The following is a 23,184-nucleotide window of genomic DNA, read 5'->3' as shown; positions in this document are numbered from 1 at the left end:
TTAATGAATTCTATGTTGAATGGAATGAGAATAACCTCTTGGACCAATGATCTTAATGTCTTCTGCTATATTTCCAATAATAACTGACCTGAATTATTATTAGTATTTCCCATAACAGAAAAAGATTAAACCATGTTCTCCATAAGAACCCCTCCTAGTTCACTGCCTTGTCGTGGTGGAAGAGCTGGTGTACTTCAATGAAACCAAGAACTATGTCTTGTAGGGGCTTCCCAAGGTGAAAAGGAAGAGTACTGACAAGAAAGTACTGGAGAAGGAAATGCAAAGGGTCAAGGAAAGTTGGACTCAACAGAACAATTCTTCTTTAGAAGAGTCTTCAAAAATCTCTGAGAACTAGACAGAACAATTAAATTCTATGGCAGCTGAGGCAATATGCCAATGAATATAGGACTTGATAGATGAATGACCTCCTACTCTTCAGGTCACAACCTATTCATACTTGTCTATTCTACCCAACTATTGTTCATGGCTCTTGATAGAAGATGAAACTTCAAAATCATGTCACAGATTGGGAAGAGACTCTGAAAAAAACATTTATATTGTAGATCTCATTACTTTAGCGATACTTAAGGAAATTCATAAACTTTTAAGATGCTTCTAAATGAGAATATTTAATACCAAAGTATTACCAAAAGCATATACTAAATCAATGGTTTGGTTTCAACCTGACAAAGCTGTCAGGAAGTCATTTTTGTACCAATAGTTATTTGCAGAAAAATGAGGCAATCACCCTCATCAAACATTACAAAGCTCTTTTGTTATGTAAAGTACAGCCAACACAATGTTAATATTTCTGATTTTCATAAAATATTTTTTAAACTACTTCACTATCTAGCAGTTCCCTGCAAATAACTCGGGAGACTGGTAAACTGAGCCAGGAAAGATAAAAGTAACTTTTAAAGTCAGAGACAGCTTCAAAGTCCAAGGTGGTAAACTACTGAACCATGTTCTGTGATATTTTAATAAGCTGTTAAGTTTTAATGCCCTCATGTAGTTCATTGTTACTAGATAACTTATAACGTCTGGGGACAAAATTTCAACACTCAATGCAAAATCAAAACACAGGCTTCTTTTTTCATTTTTTGTGTGCGCAAAAATCAAGTATCTTGGTATTACTGACGATTCTAAAAGTAGGTGGGGTACATCTTGTAAAGGAGGAAAAAAAAAATCTGGAGAAGTCAACAGACGAGTATAAAAACAAGCTCCCAAAGCGGATCCATGATGAAAGGGTCTTAGTTCCCACAGTCACTTTAACCCATACCCGGGAACAATCCCGGAAACTCTCCGCCCTACACCTTCGGGCTAAAATAGGTGTGCTTCCCCACTCCCCCGTCTCTCGCTCACCTGGTTTTAGGGAATCCTGAATCCAGGGTTTTGCCTCTAACAGGCTGAGCTCTTCTGGGGTGACACAAGTTGCACCCCCCTCTTCTGGATCCTCTACCTTAGTCACAGTAAATTGGGGCATTTTTCGAACTCGGTTTTTTCAGATGCTTTGATTTTCCGGTTGCCCTTCTTCCAGTGTCTCCGATAGCCCGGCTCTCGGACTTCGCACAATCTCTATTAGAGATTGGGACGGAGAATGGGGAAGTTCTCCTGACTCATGTGACCTACAACCCCAGAGGGGCGGAGGGGAGATGAGAGGACACGCCTTCTGCAGTGTTTATCTGTCACTTACAAGGATTAAGCAGCACTCCACCTCTTATTGTTATTAAACTGTAGAAATGCGGAGAGATCTGCTCAGCTCCTTTCCCTGGGCCACCTGGGAAACAGGCGACACTGGGCAAGGCTGATGGAGTGTTTTTTGCACCCTTTGGATCATGATTCCAATCTCTGTTCATAAAAAATTCTAGCATGAGAAAGCAAAGTAGTAGTTTACTTCATGATCCTTACTTTCCAGAGAACTATGTGTTGTACATTGACCAGACAGGTCCTAGTTTTTAAGTCTATTAATATCCTTCAGGATTTTAGAGAGGTCTTGTTAGAATCTGTCATTTAGTTAGCATCATGATAACAGCTCACATTAAGCCATTACAAGTTTTACAAAGTACTTTCCTCAAAATAATACTGAGAAGTCTACAGTTAAGTACTTAAATTCCATTTTGTAGATCAAGAAACTAAGCTTCTGGGGTAAAGTAAAAAGTAACCAAGTAGAGGTCACAAGCTAGTAAACTGCCAAAATCTGAATCCAAGTGCTCTAACACTTAGTCCACCTCTCTCCACTATACCAAGATCATTCGTTCACTCTAAAAATATTTGAGTTGAACAAAGTTACTCAGCTAGAAATTGAGGGTGAGAGGAGGGATTAGGTTTTTCAAAAATCCTAAAATACAGTTCCTACCCTCCATAAATTTACAAATTTTATCAGTATATCCAGAATGAAAAATGTTTCCTCAAAATACAAGTACACAAATCAGTTTTATACTTTCAAAGAGTTTAAATTTCTCATGCTTTTAATTAGAAAACAATTTCTCTCATTAAGAGTCACAGCTTTCTTCAGCACCTAGTTAAATAATTGGTGCCAATCTTTGACCTATGTGTTCAGAAAATCATGTGGAATTTCTCAATTCATATTTTTAATTTATGACATTTCTATTACCCAGTACTAGATCTTTGCATTCTAAAGTATGCTCAATAAATCAAGCTTAAGAGTTTGTCTGTTTTGATGATATAATTCTTTGCATCTGGGAATATATTTTATCTGAAAAACATTAAGTTCTACAGCTCCAAAAAGCCAGTAACTCTTCTATCCCATATTGAATTGAAAAAGGGAAAAATTTCTGGCAATCAGAAAATTTGAAGGTTTTAAATTTTAGACTTTTCATGGGTATACTTGTATAGAAAAGAGAAAGATTTATCAACTTCTAAGTCTATGTTACTAAACCATTTTACTTTTGGACTAAACTTCAATCTGGATCCAAATGTTTTCTTGGTAATCTTCCTATTTAGATCTTTGGTAACTGCTATACCACAATTAAGTGAAATGTTTTAATCAATTTATCATAACTTGAATAAAAATTTATAATTAAAAGTTTGAGAGTTTTGAATACAGTATTTCCAGTGTCTTTATCCTTCAGACCAGCTAGCTCTAAGGACATTAATGAGTTCCAAGGTTTTAGAAAGAACAACAAAAAGACAATTCATGGTTTGTAATAAAAGATTTATTGTAAGTGTAATCCTACCTCCATCCAAACTTAGAGTCTACACAGGTGTAAGGCATCTTTTTTACCAAGCCCACTGAGGCATAGAACTTGGAAGTTTTGTGGAGGATGGGAATAGGTTTTGCTTTCTCTCCTCCAGAGCAGGATTCTTAAAATGACTAAATGCTTAAAACAGAGAATTACAAAGGAAACAAAATATATTGAAACAGTTATCAACAAATCTTTATTTTTTATAGGAATAATTTTTCAGTTTTAAATTACTTTAAATTTTAGGACCTCTTTCTTTTACTTAATAGTTTTTTAATTTTTTTCAATTACATGTAATGATAATTTGCAACAGCATCTTTGTAAAATTCAAAATGTCTCTTAAAAATAAGTTCTTGGTTCCCAGGTTAAGAAGTTTTGTTCTAGGAAGAAGCCATTTCTGCCACCAAGAAAGAACCCCTTAACTTCCTATTTTACCCTTGTGCAAAAGAAGTGACAAGCTGAAGCCATCATAGGGAAAGGGTTCTTCTAACTGGTTTATTTTTACAGTTGCTATAAATCTAAAATGCACATATAAATCCTAATGGCCATTAATGTAATTTGAGTTGATTACTGTGTGTACTTATTAGAAAATGGATTTCCCCCTTCAAAGGCAGGAGATATTTATTTTTTCAACAGAAAGAACTCACCTGAGAACTAGAGTCATCTAGACACCTGGACAGATCACACACACACACACACACACACACACACACACACACACATTTTGTTGTATTCTATAAGACTATCTCAGACCAAATATAGAAGTCTAGATTCAGTTCTATTCTTTCTGTCAAAGAAATCACAAACTTAGAAGAAATAGACTGTAGGGAGAAAAAAAACAACACTTCTCTTTATGGAATAATTGAGGGCTGTTCCCCCCAAATTTCAAAAACCTACCTACTTTTATCCAATCTCTCTGCTGAACCTGTACTAAGAAAGGGAGAAAGTGAAAAGGTAGGTAAGAACTCTCAGGCTTCATAGACATACAGCACACAAGTAGCTCACAAGCAATTTTAGTGCACAATTCTGTTAGGTTGGCAACACTGTTCGAATGCCAAATGTATGCTTGCCAAAAAAACTTATTTTATGGAAATTTCACACAGGGAAGTTATTCCAAGACAGTCAGAAATAGCCATACAAGGAAACTCTCAAGGTCTCTCTTGACAACTTTAGAATAGATTGTATGACATGGAAGACACTGCCACAGGGCTGCCCAGAGAAAGTGGTGTGCTGTATGAGCAAAACAAAATTGAATTAACCCAAAAGAAATGTGAGGTGTGCAAAATTAGAGAAACCACCTCAAATGTTCATATGGACTATTTGTGCCCTATCTGTAGCATTCTGAGCTCTTTTTGGTCATCAGCCACAGTTGAATACACTGTAACTCGACTCTAACAGTGAAGTCATTTTGGTCTTCTTCACTAGGAAGGACAACCACCAACCAATCCACATGCACTTCTGCCTTAAGAGGGCCATTAACAACTGGGAGTAGGTATGGGCAAAGGAATTCTCCCTTCCCCTATCTATTGTTAACTGGCAATAAAAGCATTTTGATATATGTCTAGAAATCTTGCCATTAAGATGGAAAGAAAAAGGCAAAAAAGCAGCTTAGTTCTTCATGACTCCATTTATAAGTCAGCAGAAAAGGGTGGCTCCAAGTCCTCAACTGATTCATTTATGGAATGGAAGGAAAAGGACAAAACACTGATGCACTGTTTTATTTTAAAGTCCCTTAAAGGTACCTTTTGTTTAAAGGGTGGTTCCAAATTAACCAATTCATTTTAGGTTAACCTCAGTCACTAAAATGATCAGAAATTCTCTTTTGTCACATACATGTTCACACCCTTTTTAGGGAGAGGTACAGAACAGACAAAGATTCTAAAGCTTACCTCCTGGTAAACTCCAAATTGGTTTTGAAATTCCAGATTCAACCCCACCCTGTTCTCACATTATAAGTCTGCATCATAAAACAGAATTAACTCCAAGGAAACCCACAAACATTTTGTAATTAGGCAATCTTGTAAGTAACTGAAATTACTTAAATGATTGAAAATCTTATTTGGCTATACCAACTGTACCACTCAAAACATTACGATGGAAATTTCATGGATTTGTATAAGAATGAATCTTTCATTAGGAGATAAAACACTAGCCAGATGGGCTAGTTTCTCATACACACCAAGTTGTCCATATTTTAATAATTCAAGATCACAGTAGATAACAAATCACATTTATTTATGACATTTGATAGCTTATAAGAGGCAGTTAGGTGGCAAAAGTTGACAATGCTGGACCTGGAGTCAGGAAGACCTGAGTTCATATGTGACTTCAGACAACTACTAGCTAAGTAACTATGAACAAGTCACTTAATCCTGTTTGTCTTAAGTTTTCTCATCTGTAATGAGCTGGAGAAGAAAACGGCATATTGCTTCAGTATCTTTGTCAAGAAAGCCCCCAAAAAGGTTTACTGACACAACAAAAAGGTTGTCAGACACAAATGAAAAACAATAGCAATTTATAAAGCAGTATCAAGTCCACAACCATTAACTGTCCTCTATATTAGGATACAAAGAAAGGCATTTCTTGTCCTCAAGTAGCTCACAGTTTTTCCTGTTTAGGAAACCTAAATCAGATTAAAATATGAGGAAAAAAATAGCTAGATAATCTATTACTTATTTTCTTTGGGCCTTAAACAAAAAATATCTTTAAGGGACTTCAAGATATATTCATGCAACAGTGTTTTGTCTTTTTCTTTCCATTATAATCAACTAAATTCATTTAATTAGAGAGATTATCACTTTACCTTAGGTTAACATTAGAATTTTGGAATATTTTTAAAGAGATGAAATTTTACATATTCAATTTAATTAGCTGATAGAAAATGGCGAGCTAAGTCATAAATCCTAGGTATAGATACTTTAACAAATTGATCTCTAATTAGCCTGTTCATTAGCTTAAAACAGCTGTTGAAGGTACTACTTGATAAACTTGTTGGTATTCAACCATAGACTATATTTGTATATTATATCTGCTTATAATTAATTTGCTTAGCAAGCTCTGCTTTCTTAAGAGATTTAATGTGAACCTCCTTTCCAAATTTCATCATCATCAGATTAACTTTTATCAATCAGAAACATGGCTAAAAATGTGTAGAGTGAAGCCAGATTTTTACAAGACTCTGAGTGCCAGACTAAACAGTCAGAAGTTAACTTGGTAAGCAATAAAGAGCTGGTAAAGCATTTTTAAACACAGGAGTAATAAGAGTTAAGTGTTAATAAGGAGTAATAAGAGCTAGTTACCTAAGCTAACTAGAAGCTGTGTGTGTGTGTGTGTGTGTGTGTGTGTGTGTGTGTGTGTTTTTCTTCCACTATGATAACTGTTTTCAATCTTGTTGATTGTATGACAAAAAACAAAGATAGTGAGGGATTAGTGATGGAATGATCTGATAGAATATCCCTTGCTGATGGAAATGGAGGCTTTCTACTAAAATGGTAATGAGAAGAGAATGGAGATGACAAATATATGACATATTGTGGAAATAGTATTGGTAGCTAATCAGAATATGAACGATGAAGACCAATAATGAGTCAAAGAGAATATTCAGTTTCCACTGTTGGAGAGTACTAATGAAAAGATAAATTGACAAAAATAATGAGGAAGAGGAACAGGTTTGACATCTAGTCTTGGCCTCAATCCAGAAACAAGACACTCAAAACCATAATTAATGTCAACAATCATAAATTGATATAATTTACATTGTATAAAAGACAAAATATTTCACACATGTATATATATATATGTATGCACATATATATGTATATGTATATATGATAAATTTGCAATCATCTCAGAGGGAAAGGATTCTTGCAGAAGGTAGAACTTTAGTTGAGACTTGAAGAAGTCGGGGAAGCCAAGTGGAGGAAATGAAGAAGAATAGAGTTTTAGACACAGGGCAGTGAAAATGCCTGGAGTCAGGAGATAGACTGTTCTGTATCAGGAGCAGCAAGGAAGTCAATGTCATTTTACATATTCATTTTAATTAGCTGATAGAAAAATGGCGAGCTAAGTCATAAATCCTAGGTATAGATACTTTAACAAATTGATCTCTAATTAGCCTGTTCATTAGCTTAAAACAGCTGTTGAAGGTACTACTTGATAAACTTGTTGGTATTCAACCATAGACTATATTTGTATATTATATCTGCTTATAATTAATTTGCTTAGCAAGCTCTGCTTTCTTAAGAGATTTAATGTGAACCTCCTTTCCAAATTTCATCATCATCAGATTAACTTTTATCAATCAGAAACATGGCTAAAAATGTGTAGAGTGAAGCCAGATTTTTACAAGACTTTGAGTGCCAGACTAAACAGTCAGAAGTTAACTTGGTAAGCAATAAAGAGCTGGTAAAGCATTTTTAAACACAGGAGTAATAAGAGTTAAGTGTTAATAAGGAGTAATAAGAGCTAGTTACCTAAGCTAACTAGAAGCTGTGTGTGTGTGTGTGTGTGTGTGTGTGTGTGTGTGTGTTTTTCTTCCACTATGATAACTGTTTTCAATCTTGTTGATTGTATGACAAAAAACAAAGATAGTGAGGGATTAGTGATGGAATGATCTGATAGAATATCCCTTGCTGATGGAAATGGAGGCTTTCTACTAAAATGGTAATGAGAAGAGAATGGAGATGACAAATATATGACATATTGTGGAAATAGTATTGGTAGCTAATCAGAATATGAACGATGAAGACCAATAATGAGTCAAAGAGAATATTCAGTTTCCACTGTTGGAGAGTACTAATGAAAAGATAAATTGACAAAAATAATGAGGAAGAGGAACAGGTTTGGCATCTAGTCTTGGCCTCAATCCAGAAACAAGACACTCAAAACCATAATTAATGTCAACAATCATAAATTGATATAATTTACATTGTATAAAAGACAAAATATTTCACACATGTATATATATATATGCACATATATATGTATATGTATATATGATAAATTTGCAATCATCTCAGAGGGAAAGGATTCTTGCAGAAGGTAGAACTTTAGTTGAGACTTGAAGAAGTCGGGGAAGCCAAGTGGAGGAAATGAAGAAGAATAGAGTTTTAGACACAGGGCAGTGAAAATGCCTGGAGTCAGGAGATAGACTGTTCTGTATCAGGAGCAGCGAGGAAGTCAATGTCATTAGATCACAGAGTAAATGGAGAGGAGTAAGGTATAAAAAGATAAGTGAAATAGGAAGAGGCCAAATTATGCAGAGATTTAAAAAAAGAGAAAACTTTTATTTTGATCCTAGAGATGATAGGTAGATATTGAAGTGGCCTGAATAGGGATGTGACATGGTTAGACTTGTACTTCAGGAAGCACAATTTGACAGTTGAGTAAGATCTTTACTTTCTACTTCATTCCAGTGCCATTCTAGTAAATATTTCACTGTGTCATGTATGTGACTCTTGGTTCTCAAAGGCTATGTATGCTCTGGCAAGCTGGAAAAGAATGATTCTCCAAAGACCAGTCTAACTTATTCTTAGAAAGTTGACTACCAGATAATTATTTTTTAACAGCAACTAAGACTTTTATACTTTCTTTTTCTCTATATCTATATATAGGTGTATGTATAAGCTCAAATAAATATATATATATATATATATATATATACACAAGTATATATAAACATATGGATATTTGCATACAAACACTAAGGCATGAAGTATTTTCCATTTACATTGGCATTATATAATTTGTTCGTGAGAACCAGGACAGAGCTATGAAGCAATTAATTAGCATTAGCAGCTAAACACTGATAGCGATCTGAGCTAACATGACACTGTTACTCAAATTTTTCTGTAACTATACAGTATTTTCTCTAAAGCAGTGTGATCCCTAAAGTTATCCACTGTTGACACTGAAGAATAGCACAATACTAAAATGATGGCGAAAATTCTTTTTAGATGCTGCAATCAACTTGTATACTGAAGCATGACATTTGAGACCCTTTTACACTAAAATATTTGCAGCACCAAAAACAGGAAGCTAGCAAATATAGCAAGTAGTTTATGGTGGTAAACTCTTATTATGCAATACTTTCAAAACTAAGGATATATTTCTTTAAAAGTAAAATGCAAAGTAAAGAGAATCCAAAACTGAATTTTATTTCTCCTATTTGCCTAACATTTCCTCAGAAAACAAAAAAAAAATTTGTAAATTTTGACTATTGAGTTTCATATACTACATAAATATTAATTTTAGAATAAAAGTAGCTAAATAATGCTTTAATATTAACTCAACAGCCACAACGTAGTAGGCACTGTACAGAATGCACAGTGTACAACACAACACAGTAACTATAAAATGAAATTATCATATCTAGATAGTTCTGGAGGAACTATTACTACTTCTTGTCTTGTTTCAGTCATGTCCAACCCTTTGTGACCCTATCTGGGGTTTTCTTGGCAAAAATACCAGATTAGTTTGCCATTTCCTTCTGTAACTCATTTTATAAAGGAGGAAAGAAAGGCAAACAGCTTTAAGTAACTTGTCTAGGGTCACACAGCCAGTAAATGTTTGCAGACAAATTTGTAGTTAGGCCTTCTTGGCTCTAAGACTGGTGCTTTTATCTGTACCACCTAGCTGCCCCAAACTCATTATAAATTTTTCTAATTGGAAAAAAAAAGCAAAGAAAAATCTGATAAAAGAGTAAAGTCAAACTGTTAAAGGAATGGATTAGTTAATGCTCAAATAACTTTTGAGGATGCATCACAACAAGTGGTTGAAAAAGGAAGGGAGGAGAATCAAGGTTTTTATCTTTGATTACTTTATTGCTGGAACTATTCAAATCAGTTTACCTTTGATTACTTTATTGCTGGAACTATTCAAATCAGTTTTGATGGAGTCTACATATATTAAATGACAAATAGATCAGTGTTTCAACAAGAACTGAAAAATTTGATACCCCAGTCAATGGAAAAGTACATTTGGCTCATTTAGAAACTTTGTACCTATCTTCTTGGGATAGCCAGTTTATAAGTGATAAAGGAATGTTTTCTCGTGGATCAGATTTGTTGTGAAGTACACAAGAATGAATAAATTGAGAAGGAAAACACTTGGACAAGTTATTTAGCAGGAAGAAAAATGATGAAATACTAGAAACTGAGCCAGGAGAGGATGGTAAATTTTCTTAGTAACAATGGGGAGTTAGATAAAGTACCTGTGCAGTAGATAAAGTACCTGCCCTAAAAACTGGACAATATGAGTTCAAATCTAGGCCTCAAATATGGTTAATACTTATTATCTGTGTGACCCTGGGCAAGTCATTTAACCCCAACTGCCTCCCCCAAAAACCCAAAACAATAGTTCCTCTTGAACACAGCACTTCTGTTTATGGATACCCCACAGTTTCACAGTCCATTTGGTTCAGCCTACAGTTCTCCTTATATTCATGAAATGTGTTCTATCTTCTATGTTAACTAGTGTAAGTCATTTTTTACTTGAATCAGATAGTGTCACTTTAGTATGGATTTCATTAGTTCTTGTTTTTTTAAAACCTAGAAATCATTTCTATACATGAGTTTTCATTTAAATTTTCATATAGTTTGTATACTATTAAAGAACAGTAAAATAATGCAATAGAAAAATTTTTAAAATTCACTAAGTAAAAACATTCAAGAAAATGTAAACATTCAGTAAAAACCAAGTCTTGAAATTCACATAGTTAGATTGTACATAACTTCATGAAATTTTTTTTCTAAAACATTTTTCACTCCTGAATATTTTCATATTTTTTATACTGTACACATTTCTTAAAATACATTATACCAGAAGCAACTGAAAATGATTATCGAATTTGGTACACATGTATTATGTACTTAAAGGTACCAAAGAACTTCACAATAAAAACTTATATTTAGCCAGTGTTATTATAGTAATTTCTTAATAAGAATCATTGAGTATTGTTATTTGGGATTCTTACAAAGTGATAAGTCAGTTGTCTAGTAGTTCTCTAGTTCAGAATTCACATCTTTCACACCTTAGTTCACACATTAGCATTCTCGAGATTCACAAGTCAGAATTCAGTTGGGAGATTCACAAGTCAGGAAGCCACAATCCCATTCTCTCAGAGGAGGAGTCAACCTTTGACTTCACATCTCTAAAAGAGCATATAAAAGGATGAGCCTCAACCAGGAGTCAGTTTAGGAGATTGAGAGCCAGAATTCAGTCGGGAAATTCAGAGCCAGGATTCAGAGAGAGCTGGAGGCTGAAGCTGAAGCTGGAAGAGACAAAGGACTAGTGGGAAGAGCTCTTGGAACCAAGGAATTGGGCTATTTTGAAGGAGAAAATAAAGGATCTGAACTTTTAACAGTTGGCTGTGTTTGAGGTGATTATTACACTGAACTGAATGAAACTAAGGCTGCCTCCAGAAGCTCCCCAAGAAAGCTGCTCCCAGAGAACGATTATATTTTATTAAAGAAGAACTCTACAGAGTATTTTTGTGTTCTGGTAAACATTCTTTATAGTTAAGTGTTAATATACCACATCTTTTTTGCAAATCAATATATATTCTGCATTTAATTCTAAAAAGTTAACTTAGTTTTTTTTTTTTTTAATAAAATTTTTCCATTTGGTATAGTTTAATGCCTACCTAGCTGATCTTCAAAATGTCAGCTTGTTCTGAGGCTGTTCACATACTCAATAAATGTTCATAAATAAAATATTTTCATTTTAAGTAAAATGCTCATTGCATATAAAATTTATATTTTGAAGGTATTTACTCTATATAAAGAAAAAACAGGTAATTATTATAAAATGCTACTAGAAGTCTTAATTGTATTTTTTTTTAATAAATTGTAATGTTAGACTTGTGTGCATGGATGTAATTAAAGTACATCATTACTATAAATTAAAATTATATGTAGTAAAACATGTTTTATTTTACTGTTATGTTTTTATTGAATGACCTGCTCCTATCCCAAAGCAAGCAGAATTAGGATAATATAAAAACCAAAAACCTCCAAATGCCTCAAATAATATAGGGTCATAGGCTCATTGAAAGTAGGAAGAAACCATTCTATCTAGTCCACTTCCCTTCATTTTAAAGATAAGACTCAGAAAGTTGAGGGGAGTAAATATTAAATATCTAACTGCCCTATTCTTTTTCTTTTCTTTTCTTTATTGATGAGGCAACTGAGAAGAATCATTTGCTCATACAGTAGCAAGTGTAAGTGTCTGAAGCAGGATTTGAACAAGAAAGAGTGAGGAGACCAGTGTCGCTGGACCACAGAGTATGTGGAGGGAGTAAGGTTTTTTTTTTTCCTTTCTTCCCCAATAGTTTCATGTTTTCAAAAACCTTATGTTCCAAGTTTTTCTCCCTTCCTCCCTCCCCAAGAGCAATCTGATATAGGTTAAACATGCAATTCTTCTAAACATATTATATTTGTCATGCACAAGAAAAAATCAGATGAAAAGGGGGAAAAAATGAGAAAGAAAAAAAATAACAACAAGCAAACAACAACAGCTACAACAAAAAAAAGTGAAAATACCACCCTTTGAACAAAATTCAGTCTCCATAGTTCTCTCTCTCTGAATGCAGATGGAACTTTCCATCCCAAGTCTATTGGAATTGCCTTGAACCACTTCATTGTTGAAAAGAGCCAAGTCTATCTTGTTGATAGTGTGTATAACGTTCTTTTGATTCTGCCCACTTTACTCAGCATCAATTCATATAAGTCTTTCCTGGCTTTTCTAAAATCAACCTGCTCATCATTTCTTGTAGAACAATAATATTCCATAACATCCATAAATGGCTGATGAATTTATTAAATGAAATAGTATAAAGAGAAAAGAAGAAAGCGCCCAGAACAGAGCCTTGGAAATTAGTCCTAGTTACTGGGTGGAAGAGAATCAGAAGATGGCAGTGTCAAGAAAATCTAGAGAGAAAAGAATATCAAGAAGAGGATAATCAAGATTTTAAAGACTACAGAAAGTTCCAGGGTAAGTGCTGAGAAAAGGAATTAGATTGGCAATTAAAAGATCATTGATAACTTTGAAGTGAGAACTTATAGTTGAGTGATGAGGCTGGAAGTCATACTAAGAGAATTAAAGAAGAGAGGAGAGAAAAAAAAAAAAAGAAGAGAGAGGAGAGAAGATGGAATGCTATGGAGTTACTAATGCATGTAAAAGAGTTTTTCTTGGCAAGAAATCCCACCTTTTCATGTGGGACAAGAGAAGGAGATAGTGTCAAAAGGTATCTGAGTGATATGAAATGAACAGAATGGGGAAAGATGGAGTTTTAAGTAAATATTTAGTCATTTGCATTATTTCTAATCCAGACCTGGATTTTGGGAGTGAGATTTGTTGAAGAATAGATTCTGTCTTATTTAAAATTCAAGATCCAAACTTTTGCAGCAGAATCCTAAATCTGATATGCTACAAATTGTCTTACTAGTGGTGTTGAAAACACCCTCCCTTAGGAAGTATTAAGGAACATAATCATAACAATAATAATAATAATAAGGAAAATAAGTATTAAGGAAGATAAAAGTCTTTCATTTATCCTTTGGTGAGGCCTCTTCTCTTTCTCTAGCTTCATCTCTATACCAGCACCCTCAAAGAAAAGTTTAATGACGGCCAAAAAACTTAATTCTTAGCCCTTGTTGCTGAGAAGAGAGAGATTATAAACTGATGTGGAAAGGAATGATGAATGGCTTAAACATAAGTATTAAAACAAAGAGATAAAGAGAAAAAGGAGTTAAGAGCCATCATTTGTTAAATAATTTAATTGAAGTAATACATGATATATTAGTTTCCTAAAGGATTAATAAAAGTTTCAGATATTACTAGAAAAGATTAAAGTAGAGGAGGTTTTTTTTTTTTTTTTTTCATGAATGATTTAGAAAAATCACTACCACAAAATCCAAAGATCTAGTTGTCATCCTCTCTGAAGTCTGAAACCAAAGGGCTCTGGCAGCCACTAAAACAAAACAAAAACAAAGCCTACTGAAAAAAACTAGTACGAAACCAGTTTGTACCTAAAATTAACTATATAGCTTGTAAAGAATTTTTTATTTTGAAATTAAATATTAAAAATATTCCTATAACTTGGCTCCTCTAGAGGTGTGACTCATTATTAAAGGGTAGCATCTTCTGCTACAAAACATAGCAGTTATTTAACAATAATATACCACATAAGACATTTTAAATAACAGGATATCTAGTTCTTATACTGTTGTAGGACTTTGGACAAACCATCTAACCTCTATAGGGATCACTTTTGTCTTCTGTAAATTAATGAAAGGCACTGGGTGTTTTATGGTGAACTAGTTCCAGAGTTAGAAAGTCTGGGTTCAAGTCTTATTTCTTTTATATACTATGTTTGTGCTCCCATTTAACTTCTATAGGTATAAGTTCCAGAATAGGTGCTGATAATCTATGTCAGGACAAGTTTCCTCAAGATCATTTCATATTAACAAAATCACAGATTGGACTAATTAATGACAATAAAATAGAAAAATTTGCTGAAGATACATAGATCCTAAAATACCTATGAGAACTTAAAAAATAAACTATATTGGAACTGTTGAATAAAGACATAATTCTTGCCTCAAACGACCAAGAAATAACACTGATCCAAAAAAATTTAAGAACAATGTTTTCAATAGATATTGTATGATAGAGTACATCTATTAAAAACAGATATCTCATATATATATATATATATATATATATATATATATATATATATATTCAAACAAATAAATGGAATAAAAAGTTTTCAAGACAGAGAGACTTGGGGAAGAAATCAAAACTACATGAGAACTTGACAAGGTAAATTGTAATCCCTTGTCATCCTGTCTGTTATATACTTCTGAAAATGCTTTCAGTTAGTGTAAAGATGTTCAACTTAAATATCTTAGTAGTATTACTCAAAAAAACCAACAACAACAACAACAACAACAACAAAAACCAAAACCCAAACACCCCAGGATCTTTTTACTATACATCAGTGCAATAATTTGGAGAACATTAAATGCAAAAGAAAAATTTTAGGATAGTGAATTATCTTTGGACAAAAATGATGAGATGATATAAGTAGTATGACAATTGACATTTACATAGCACTTCAAGGTATTTTTTTACTCTTTTTAATGAATTATCTCATTTGATCCTCACAATAATTGAGATAAATATTGGCATTATCCCCATTTAAAAGATATAGAAACTCAGTTCCTTTACAAATATAGTCACAGATAGAGTAAACTAAGAAGGGGAATGTGCACATAGTAGGTAGCATTCCAGAGCAAAAAGTGGTTGTAGGTCTTAGGTTGTTTACTGAGAAAAAAGCAAGTATAAAATGAAATAGTAGTCAGTAGAAGTAGAAAGTGGTCTCATTTCCAGCCCACTATGATACCTGCAGTGGAATGACTAGGGCAGGAATCCTAAACCAAAGAAGATAAGCATTAACTTTAACTCTAAATCTGTACTGTTTTTTAGTTGGATTATAGAAGCTGAATCCAATAGCAGTTTAATTTTATCTTCAAACTCTATCTGTTGCATTGTTGGTGGAGTTGTGAACAGATCCAACCATTCTGAAGAGCAATTTGGAGTTCTACTCCAAAAGTTATCAAACTGTGCATACCCTTTAATCCAGCAGTGTTACTATTGGGCTTATCCCAAAGAGATATTAAAGGAGGGAAAGGGACCCACATGTGCAAAAATGTTTACACACTTTTGTATGTCTAGAAACTGGAAATTGAATGGATGCCCATCAATTGGAGAAAGGCTGAGTAAATTATGGTATATGAATGTTATGGAATATTATTGTTCTGTAAGAAATGACCAGCAGGATGAATATAGAGAGGCTTGGAGAGACTTACATGAACTGATGCTGAAATGAGCAGAACCAGGATATCATTATACAGTTCAACAACAATAATATATGAATAACAATTCTGATGGAAGTGGCTATCTTCAGAAATGAGAGGATCCAAATCAGTTCCAATTGATCAGTGATGAACAGAACCAGCTACACCCAGCGAAAGAACATTGGGAAATGAGTGTGGACCACAACATAGCATTTGCATTCTTTCTGTTGTTGTTTGCTTGCATTTTTGTTTTTCTTCCCAGGTAATTTTTACCTTCTTTCTAAATCCAATATTTCTTGTGCAATAAGATAACTGTATAAATATGTATACATATATTGTATTTAACATATACTTTAACATTTTTAACATGTATGGGATTGCCTTCCATGTGGGGGGTGGGGTGGCAGGAAGGAGGGGAAAAATTGGAACAGAAGTGTTTGCAAGGGTCAATGTTGAAAAATTGCACGGGCATATGTTTTGTCAATAAAAAGCTATTAAAAAAAAAAAAAAAAAAAAAAAAAAAAAAAAAAAACCTAGCAGTGCAGGCTGACATCTGTTGCTCAGATCCAAACTCAGGTTAGGAACTTGTAGAGCTCAGACCTCAAAGGTAGTGATCAGATTTGGTCCTGAGAATCAGGTTACTTTTGAAACCCTGAAAATTTGTATTTCCTCAGCCCAGGCTTTCCTAAAGCACTTGGAATAACATAACATTCAGCAACTCAAGAAAGCAGCAAGAAGAACCTAGAGAACATTCCTAGAAGTATGCAGAGATAGAACCTAACAAAGTCCAAAGCCAGGAAGTAGGATGGAAGAATGAGAAAATTTCACTAGAAAAAGGTATTAGGGTGATAGGTCACTTAAGACAGAAATCCAGAAAAAGAGAACAATTTGAAAACATCTACAGGCAAAGCCTCAAAGAAAAATACAATTTGGGTACAAGTGAAATTCAAATTCCTAAAAGTGAATTTTTAAAAAGAGTTTAAAATATTTTTTATAAATAAGAATGCTATAAGGTTAAAAACAAATTGAAAGAAGTGGGAGTCAGGGAGGAAAGAATAGCAAAGAGAATTAAATGCTTGTCATGATATAAAACCTTAGTCAAGAAAGTCCATGAAAATTAGAATGGACCAAACAGAAGATAATGATTCCATAAGACAACAAAAAATTTTAAAAGAAAATCAAAAGACAAAGAGAAGAAAATGTAAGGTATTTCATGGTAAAAACAACTGATCTGGAGAACAGATTGAGGAAAAATAATTTAAGAATCAATGGACTACTCTAGAGAATCAACTAAAAAATTATTAGAAATAATCTACAACTTTAACAAAGTTGCAAGACACAAAATAAATCCACATAAATCATCAGCATTTTTATACATCACTAACAAACTCCAACACCAAGAGATACAGAGAAATTCCACTTAAAATAATTGTCTGTAGTATAAAATATTTGGGAATCTATCTGCCAAGGGAAAAACAGGAATTATATAAGCAAAACTACAAAACATTTTCCACACAAATAAAGTCAGATCTAAATAATTGGAAAAATATCAAATGCTCTTGGCTAGGTCAAGTGAATATAATAAAGATAACAATACTATCTAAAATAATCTATTTATTTAGTGCTATACCTATCAGACTCCCAAGAAACTATTTAATTGACCTAGAAAAAATAAGAACAAAATTCATCAGTAAGAACAAAAGGTCAGAATTTCAAGGGAATAAATGGGGAAAAAAAAAAAAAAAAAGCAAATGAAGATGGCCTACCTGTACCAGATCTAAAACTATATTATAAAACAGCGGTCATCAAAACCAATTGGTACTGGCTAAGAAACAGAATAGCTTCTCAGTGGAATAAGTTAGGTTCACAGAACAAAATAGTCGATAACTGTAACAATCTAGTATTTGACAAACCCAAAGACCCCAGCTTTTGGGATAAGAATTTAATATTTGACAAAAACTGCTGGGAAAATTGGAAACTAGTATGGCAGAAACTAGGCATTGACCCACACTTAACACTATATACCAAGATTAGATCAAAATGGGTTCATCATCTAGACATAAAGAATGATATTATAAACAAATTAGAAGAACATAGGATAGTTTACCTCTCAGATCTGTGGAGGAGGAAAGAATTTGCAAACAAAGAAGAGCTAGAGATCATTATTGATCACAAAATAGATAATTTTGATTGTATTAACTTTAAAAAGTTTTGTACAAACAAAACTAATGCAGACAAGATTAGAAGGGAAAAAATAAACCGGGAAAACTTTTTTCCCCCTAGATCAACCTACAATAGTTTTTTTGGTTTTGTTTTTTTAATAGCTTTTTATTTAGAAGTTATATGCATGGGTAATTTTATAGCATTGACAATTGCCAAACCTTTTGTTCCAATTTTTCCCCTCCTTCCCCCCACCCTCTCCCCCAGATGGCAGGTTGACTAATACATATTAAATATGTTAAAGTATAAATTAAATACAAAATAAGTATATATGTCCAAACAGTTATTTTGCTGTACAAAAAGAATCAGACTCTGAAATAGTGTATAATTAGCCTGTGAAGGAAATAAAAAATGCAGGTAGACAAAATTGAGGGATTGGGAATTCTATGTAATATTCTTAGTCATCTCCCAGAGTTCTTTCGCTGGGTGTAGCTGGTTCAATTCATTTCTGCTCCATTGGAACTGATTTAGTTCATCTCATTGCTGAAGATGGCCAGGTCCATCAGAATGGATCATCATATGGCATTGTTGTTGAAGTGTATCATGATCTCCTGGTCCTGCTCATTTCACTCAGCATCAGTTCATGTAAGTCACTCCAGGCCTTTCTGAAATCATCCTGTAGGTCATTTCTTACCAAACAATAATATTCCATAATATTCATATATCACAATTTATTCAGCCATTCTCCAATTGATGGGCATCCACTCAGTTTCCAGTTTCTGGCCACCAGAAAGAGGGCTGCCACAAACATTCTTGCACATACAGGTCCCTTTGTCTTCTTAAAAATCTCTTTGGGATATAAGCCCAATAATAACACTGCTGGATCAAAGGGTATGCACAGTTTGAAACTTTTTGAGCATAATTCCAGATTGTTGTCTAGAATGGCTGGATGTATTCACAATTCCACCAATGTATTAGTGTGAGAAAACATTTTTACATCCAAAGGTTCTAATAAAGGCCTCTTTTCTAAAATATATAGAGAATTAAGTTCAATTTATAAGAATTCAAGCCATTTTCCAATTGATAAATGATCAAAAGATATGAACAGACAATTTTCAGATGAAGAAATTGAAACTATTTCTAGTCATATGAAAAAGTGCTCCAAATTACTATTGATCAGAACAATAAAAATTAAAACAACTCTGAAATACCACTACACACTCCTCAGATTGGCTAAGATCACAGGAAAAGTTAATGGTGAATGTCAGAAGGGATGTGGGAAAAGTGGGACACTAGCACATTGTTGGTGGAGTAATGCATTGATCCAGCCATTCTGGAGAGCAATTTGGAACTATGCTCAAAAGGTTATCAAACTGGATACCCTCCCAGAAATGTTTCTACTGGGCTTATATGCCAAAGAGATACTAAAGAAGGGAAAGGGACCTGTATGTGTAAGAATGTTTGTGGCAGCCCTCTTTGTTGTGGCTAGAAACTAGAAACTGAGTAGATGCCCATCAGTTGGAGAATGGCTGAATAAATTGTGGTATATTAATATTTTGGAATATTATTGTTCTGTAAGAAACATCCAGCAGGATGATTTCAGAGAGGCCTGGAGAGACTTACATGAACTGATGCTAAGTGAAATGAACAGAATCAGGAGATCACTATACACGGCAACAATTAAGATTATACAATGATCAATTCTGATGGACATGGCTCTCTTCAACAATGAAATGATTCAAACCAGTTCCAATTGTTCAGTGATGAAGAAAGCCATCTACACCCAAAGAGAGGACTGGGGGAACTGAGTGTGGACCACACATAGCATTTTCACGCTTTTTGTTGATGTTGCTTGCATTTTGTTTTCCTTCTCAGGTTTTTTTTCTTTCTAGATCCAATTTTCCTGTGCAGCAAGATAGTTGTATAAATATGTATACATATATTGGATTTAACATATATTTTAACATACTTAACATGTATTAGACTACCTGCCATCTAGGGAAGGAAGTAGGGGGAAAAATTGAAAAATTTGGAATAAAATTTCGCAAGGGTCAGTGTTGAAAAATTACCCATGCATATGTTTTGTAAATAAAAAGCTTTTTAAAAAAAAAATCAATGGACTATCTGAAAGCCATGTCCCCCAAAAGAACCTAAAAACTGTATTAAGAAATCTTTTTTTTTCCCCTCCGAGAATGGTTAAATGACTTGCCCAGGATCACATAGCCAGGAAGTGTTAAGTGTCTCAAGGCCAGATTTGAACCTCAGATCCTCCTGACTTCAAGGCTGGTGCTCTATCTACTATACCAGCTAGCTGGTACATATTTCAAGAAATCTTACAAGAAATCTGTGTAGATTTTTTAGAACCAGAAACTAAAATAATAGAATCAACTGGTTACTTCAATAAAGAAATCCTGAACATTATAGTCAAAATTTGGAGCTTTCAGATCAGAGAAAAAATATTGCAAATAATCAGAAAAAGAATTTAAGTACCAAGAAACCACAGTCAGAATCACACAATATTTAGCAATCACCAAATAAAGGAGTGGAGAGCTGAGAATACAATATTCCAGAATATTCTCTCTCATCTCACATAATCAGAATATAAAAATAGAAGTCAATATAAATAATAGGGAAAGAGTAGGGAAAATGGGTGAAACTCTAAAGTAGACAAAGGAGGAAAGAATATACACACAATTGGATATAGAAATACATTTTGTTCAACAATCAAACAGAAGAGAAAGAGGAAAAAGTGACAGGGGAAATTGGAATGAAAGAGCAGAGTAAAGGAAAGATTAGTCCTAATCAAAACAAACTAAAAATATACACAGATATAATCAACTTTTTTTTTTTTTTTTTGTAGCAAAGAAATAAAACAGAGTGTGTCTTATCATTTGGGGAATGGTTTAACAAGTTATAGTTTATAGGTATGATAGGATATTATGGTGCTGAAATGATGAAGGCAATGGTTTTAAGAGAAATCTCAGAAGACTTATATAAACTGATATAGAGTGAAATAAGCAGAACTATAATATTGAAAAGATAAGTAATTTTAAAGACTCAGAAACTGCATTCAATCCACTGCAAAGGATTCATGATGGATGTTACCCATCTTATGATAGAGAGGTAATATACTAGGTGAATATTAAAAGAGTTTCTTTGGCCTGAGCCGTATAGGAATCTGTTTGGTTCAATTCCAGATGTTTATAACAGGAGATTTATTTTTCCTTCTTTCTCAATGGAGTTAAAGAAGGAAGTAGGAAGGTGGCAAGGAAGATTATTATTGGGAAAAAAGAAACTAAGAAAGGCAAAGAAAGAGGAGGTAGAATGTCATGTATAAAGAATGGCAAGTGATGTAGTTTGGCTAATTTACAAAATGTTTGGAGGGGAGGGCACGATAAGTCTGGAAAGTTAGGTTGGATCAGTTGGTGAAGAGATTTAAACAGATGTTTTTGTATTTGGGCAACTAGATAGTACACTAGACAGAGAACTGGGCTTGAAATCAGGAAGACCTGAGTTTAAATCTGACCTCAGGTACTTTACTAGCTATGTGATCCTGGGCAAATCCCAATCTCTATGTCAGTTTCCTCATCTGTAAAATGGGGATAATTATATCTACTTCCCAAGATTGTTGTGATGATCAAATGAGTTATAAAAAGCTCAGCACAACGAATGTTTGTGGCAGCCCTTTTTGTAGTGGCTAAAAACTGGAAACTGAATGGATGTCCATCAGTTGGAGAATGGCTGAATAAATTGTGGTATATGAATATTATGGAATATTACTGTTCTGTAAGAAATGACCAACAGGATGATTTCAGAAAGGCCTGGAGAGACTTACACGAACTGATGCTGAGTGAAATGAGCAGGACCAGGAGATCATTATATACTTCAACAACAATACTATATGATGACCAGTTCTGATGGACCTGGCCATCCTCAGCAACGAGATCAACCAAATCATTTCTAATGGAGCAGTAATGAACTGAACCAGCTATGCCCAGTGAAAGAACTCTGGGAGATGACTAAAAACCATGACATTGAATTCCCAATCCCTATATTTATGCCCACCTGCATTTTTGATTTCCTTCACAAGCTAATTGTACAATATTTCAGAGTCTGATTCTTTTTGTACAGCAAAATAATGGTTTGTTCATATATATTTATTGTGTATCTAATTTATATTTTAATGTACTTAACATCTACTGGTCATCCTGCCATCTAGGGGAGGGGGTGGGGGGGTAAGAGGTAAAAAATTGGAACAAGAGGTTTGGCAATTGTTAATGCTGTAAAGTTACCCATGCATATATCCTGTAAATAAAAGGCTATTAAATTTAAAAAAAAAAAAAAAAAAGCTCAGCACAGTATCTGACACACAGTTAATACTAGATAGAGGCTAATCATTAAAATTATTATTAAATTGATCCAAGAAATAGTTATCAGCCATTGGAGCTATCTGTGCCTTAATGCCACTACTTTAACAGCTAAATGGAGTATGGATTAGAGAGAGGAGAGGTAGAAAGCAGAGAGACCAATTAAGAGTCTATCAAAATAGTTCAATTAAAAGGTGATAAAGACCTGAACTATAGTCATTAGCATGTGAATAGTGAGAAGGGAATAGATATGAGTGATATGAAGATACAGAAGGTAAGGAAGAGTCCTTGTGACTAGAAGAATAGTGATATCCCTCCATGGAAATAGGAAAGTAAGAAAGAGGAGGTTTTGAGAAACATATATGCCTATATTTCTATTATTTATCTACTTTGGCTATGTTAACTATGAGATATCTATTGGTCCAGTTGAAAACTGTCAATAGGCAATTGGTAATGTGTGATTGGAGCCCAAATAAGAGATCAGAAATAGATATGTAGATCTGCAAAATGATCATAATTGAATCCAGGAAAACTGACAGGGAAAGAGAGGAAAAAAAGAGAGGGAGGGAAGGAAAGAATAGACTGGGGAGGGGG

The 23,184-nt window shown here is 33.9% G+C and overlaps 1 protein-coding gene across 3 annotated transcripts in view; it reads right to left on the bottom strand.

Moving 5' to 3' along the window:
* The window catches only part of SLC12A6 (solute carrier family 12 member 6), a 105,259-nt gene that overhangs the window by 75,019 nt on the left and 7,056 nt on the right, over positions 1-23,184 (bottom strand). Inside the window, exon 1 of one of the 3 annotated variants that reach the window (XM_031952020.1) lies at positions 1,363-3,409. The exons of the other annotated variants lie outside the window; for them this stretch is intronic. Coding sequence (XP_031807880.1) covers positions 1,363-1,483 — 121 coding nt within the window. The 5' untranslated portion in view covers positions 1,484-3,409. Of the gene's footprint in view, positions 1-1,362; positions 3,410-23,184 lie in introns of those variants that run through there. 3 annotated transcript variants of the gene reach the window in all.

Source organism: Sarcophilus harrisii, chromosome 2 (genome assembly GCF_902635505.1).
Source record: "Sarcophilus harrisii chromosome 2, mSarHar1.11, whole genome shotgun sequence".
NCBI classification, from domain to species: Eukaryota; Metazoa; Chordata; class Mammalia; order Dasyuromorphia; family Dasyuridae; genus Sarcophilus; species Sarcophilus harrisii.
Note: the sequence above shows the minus strand (reverse complement) of the source record. Positions and strands in the feature narration are given on the sequence as shown.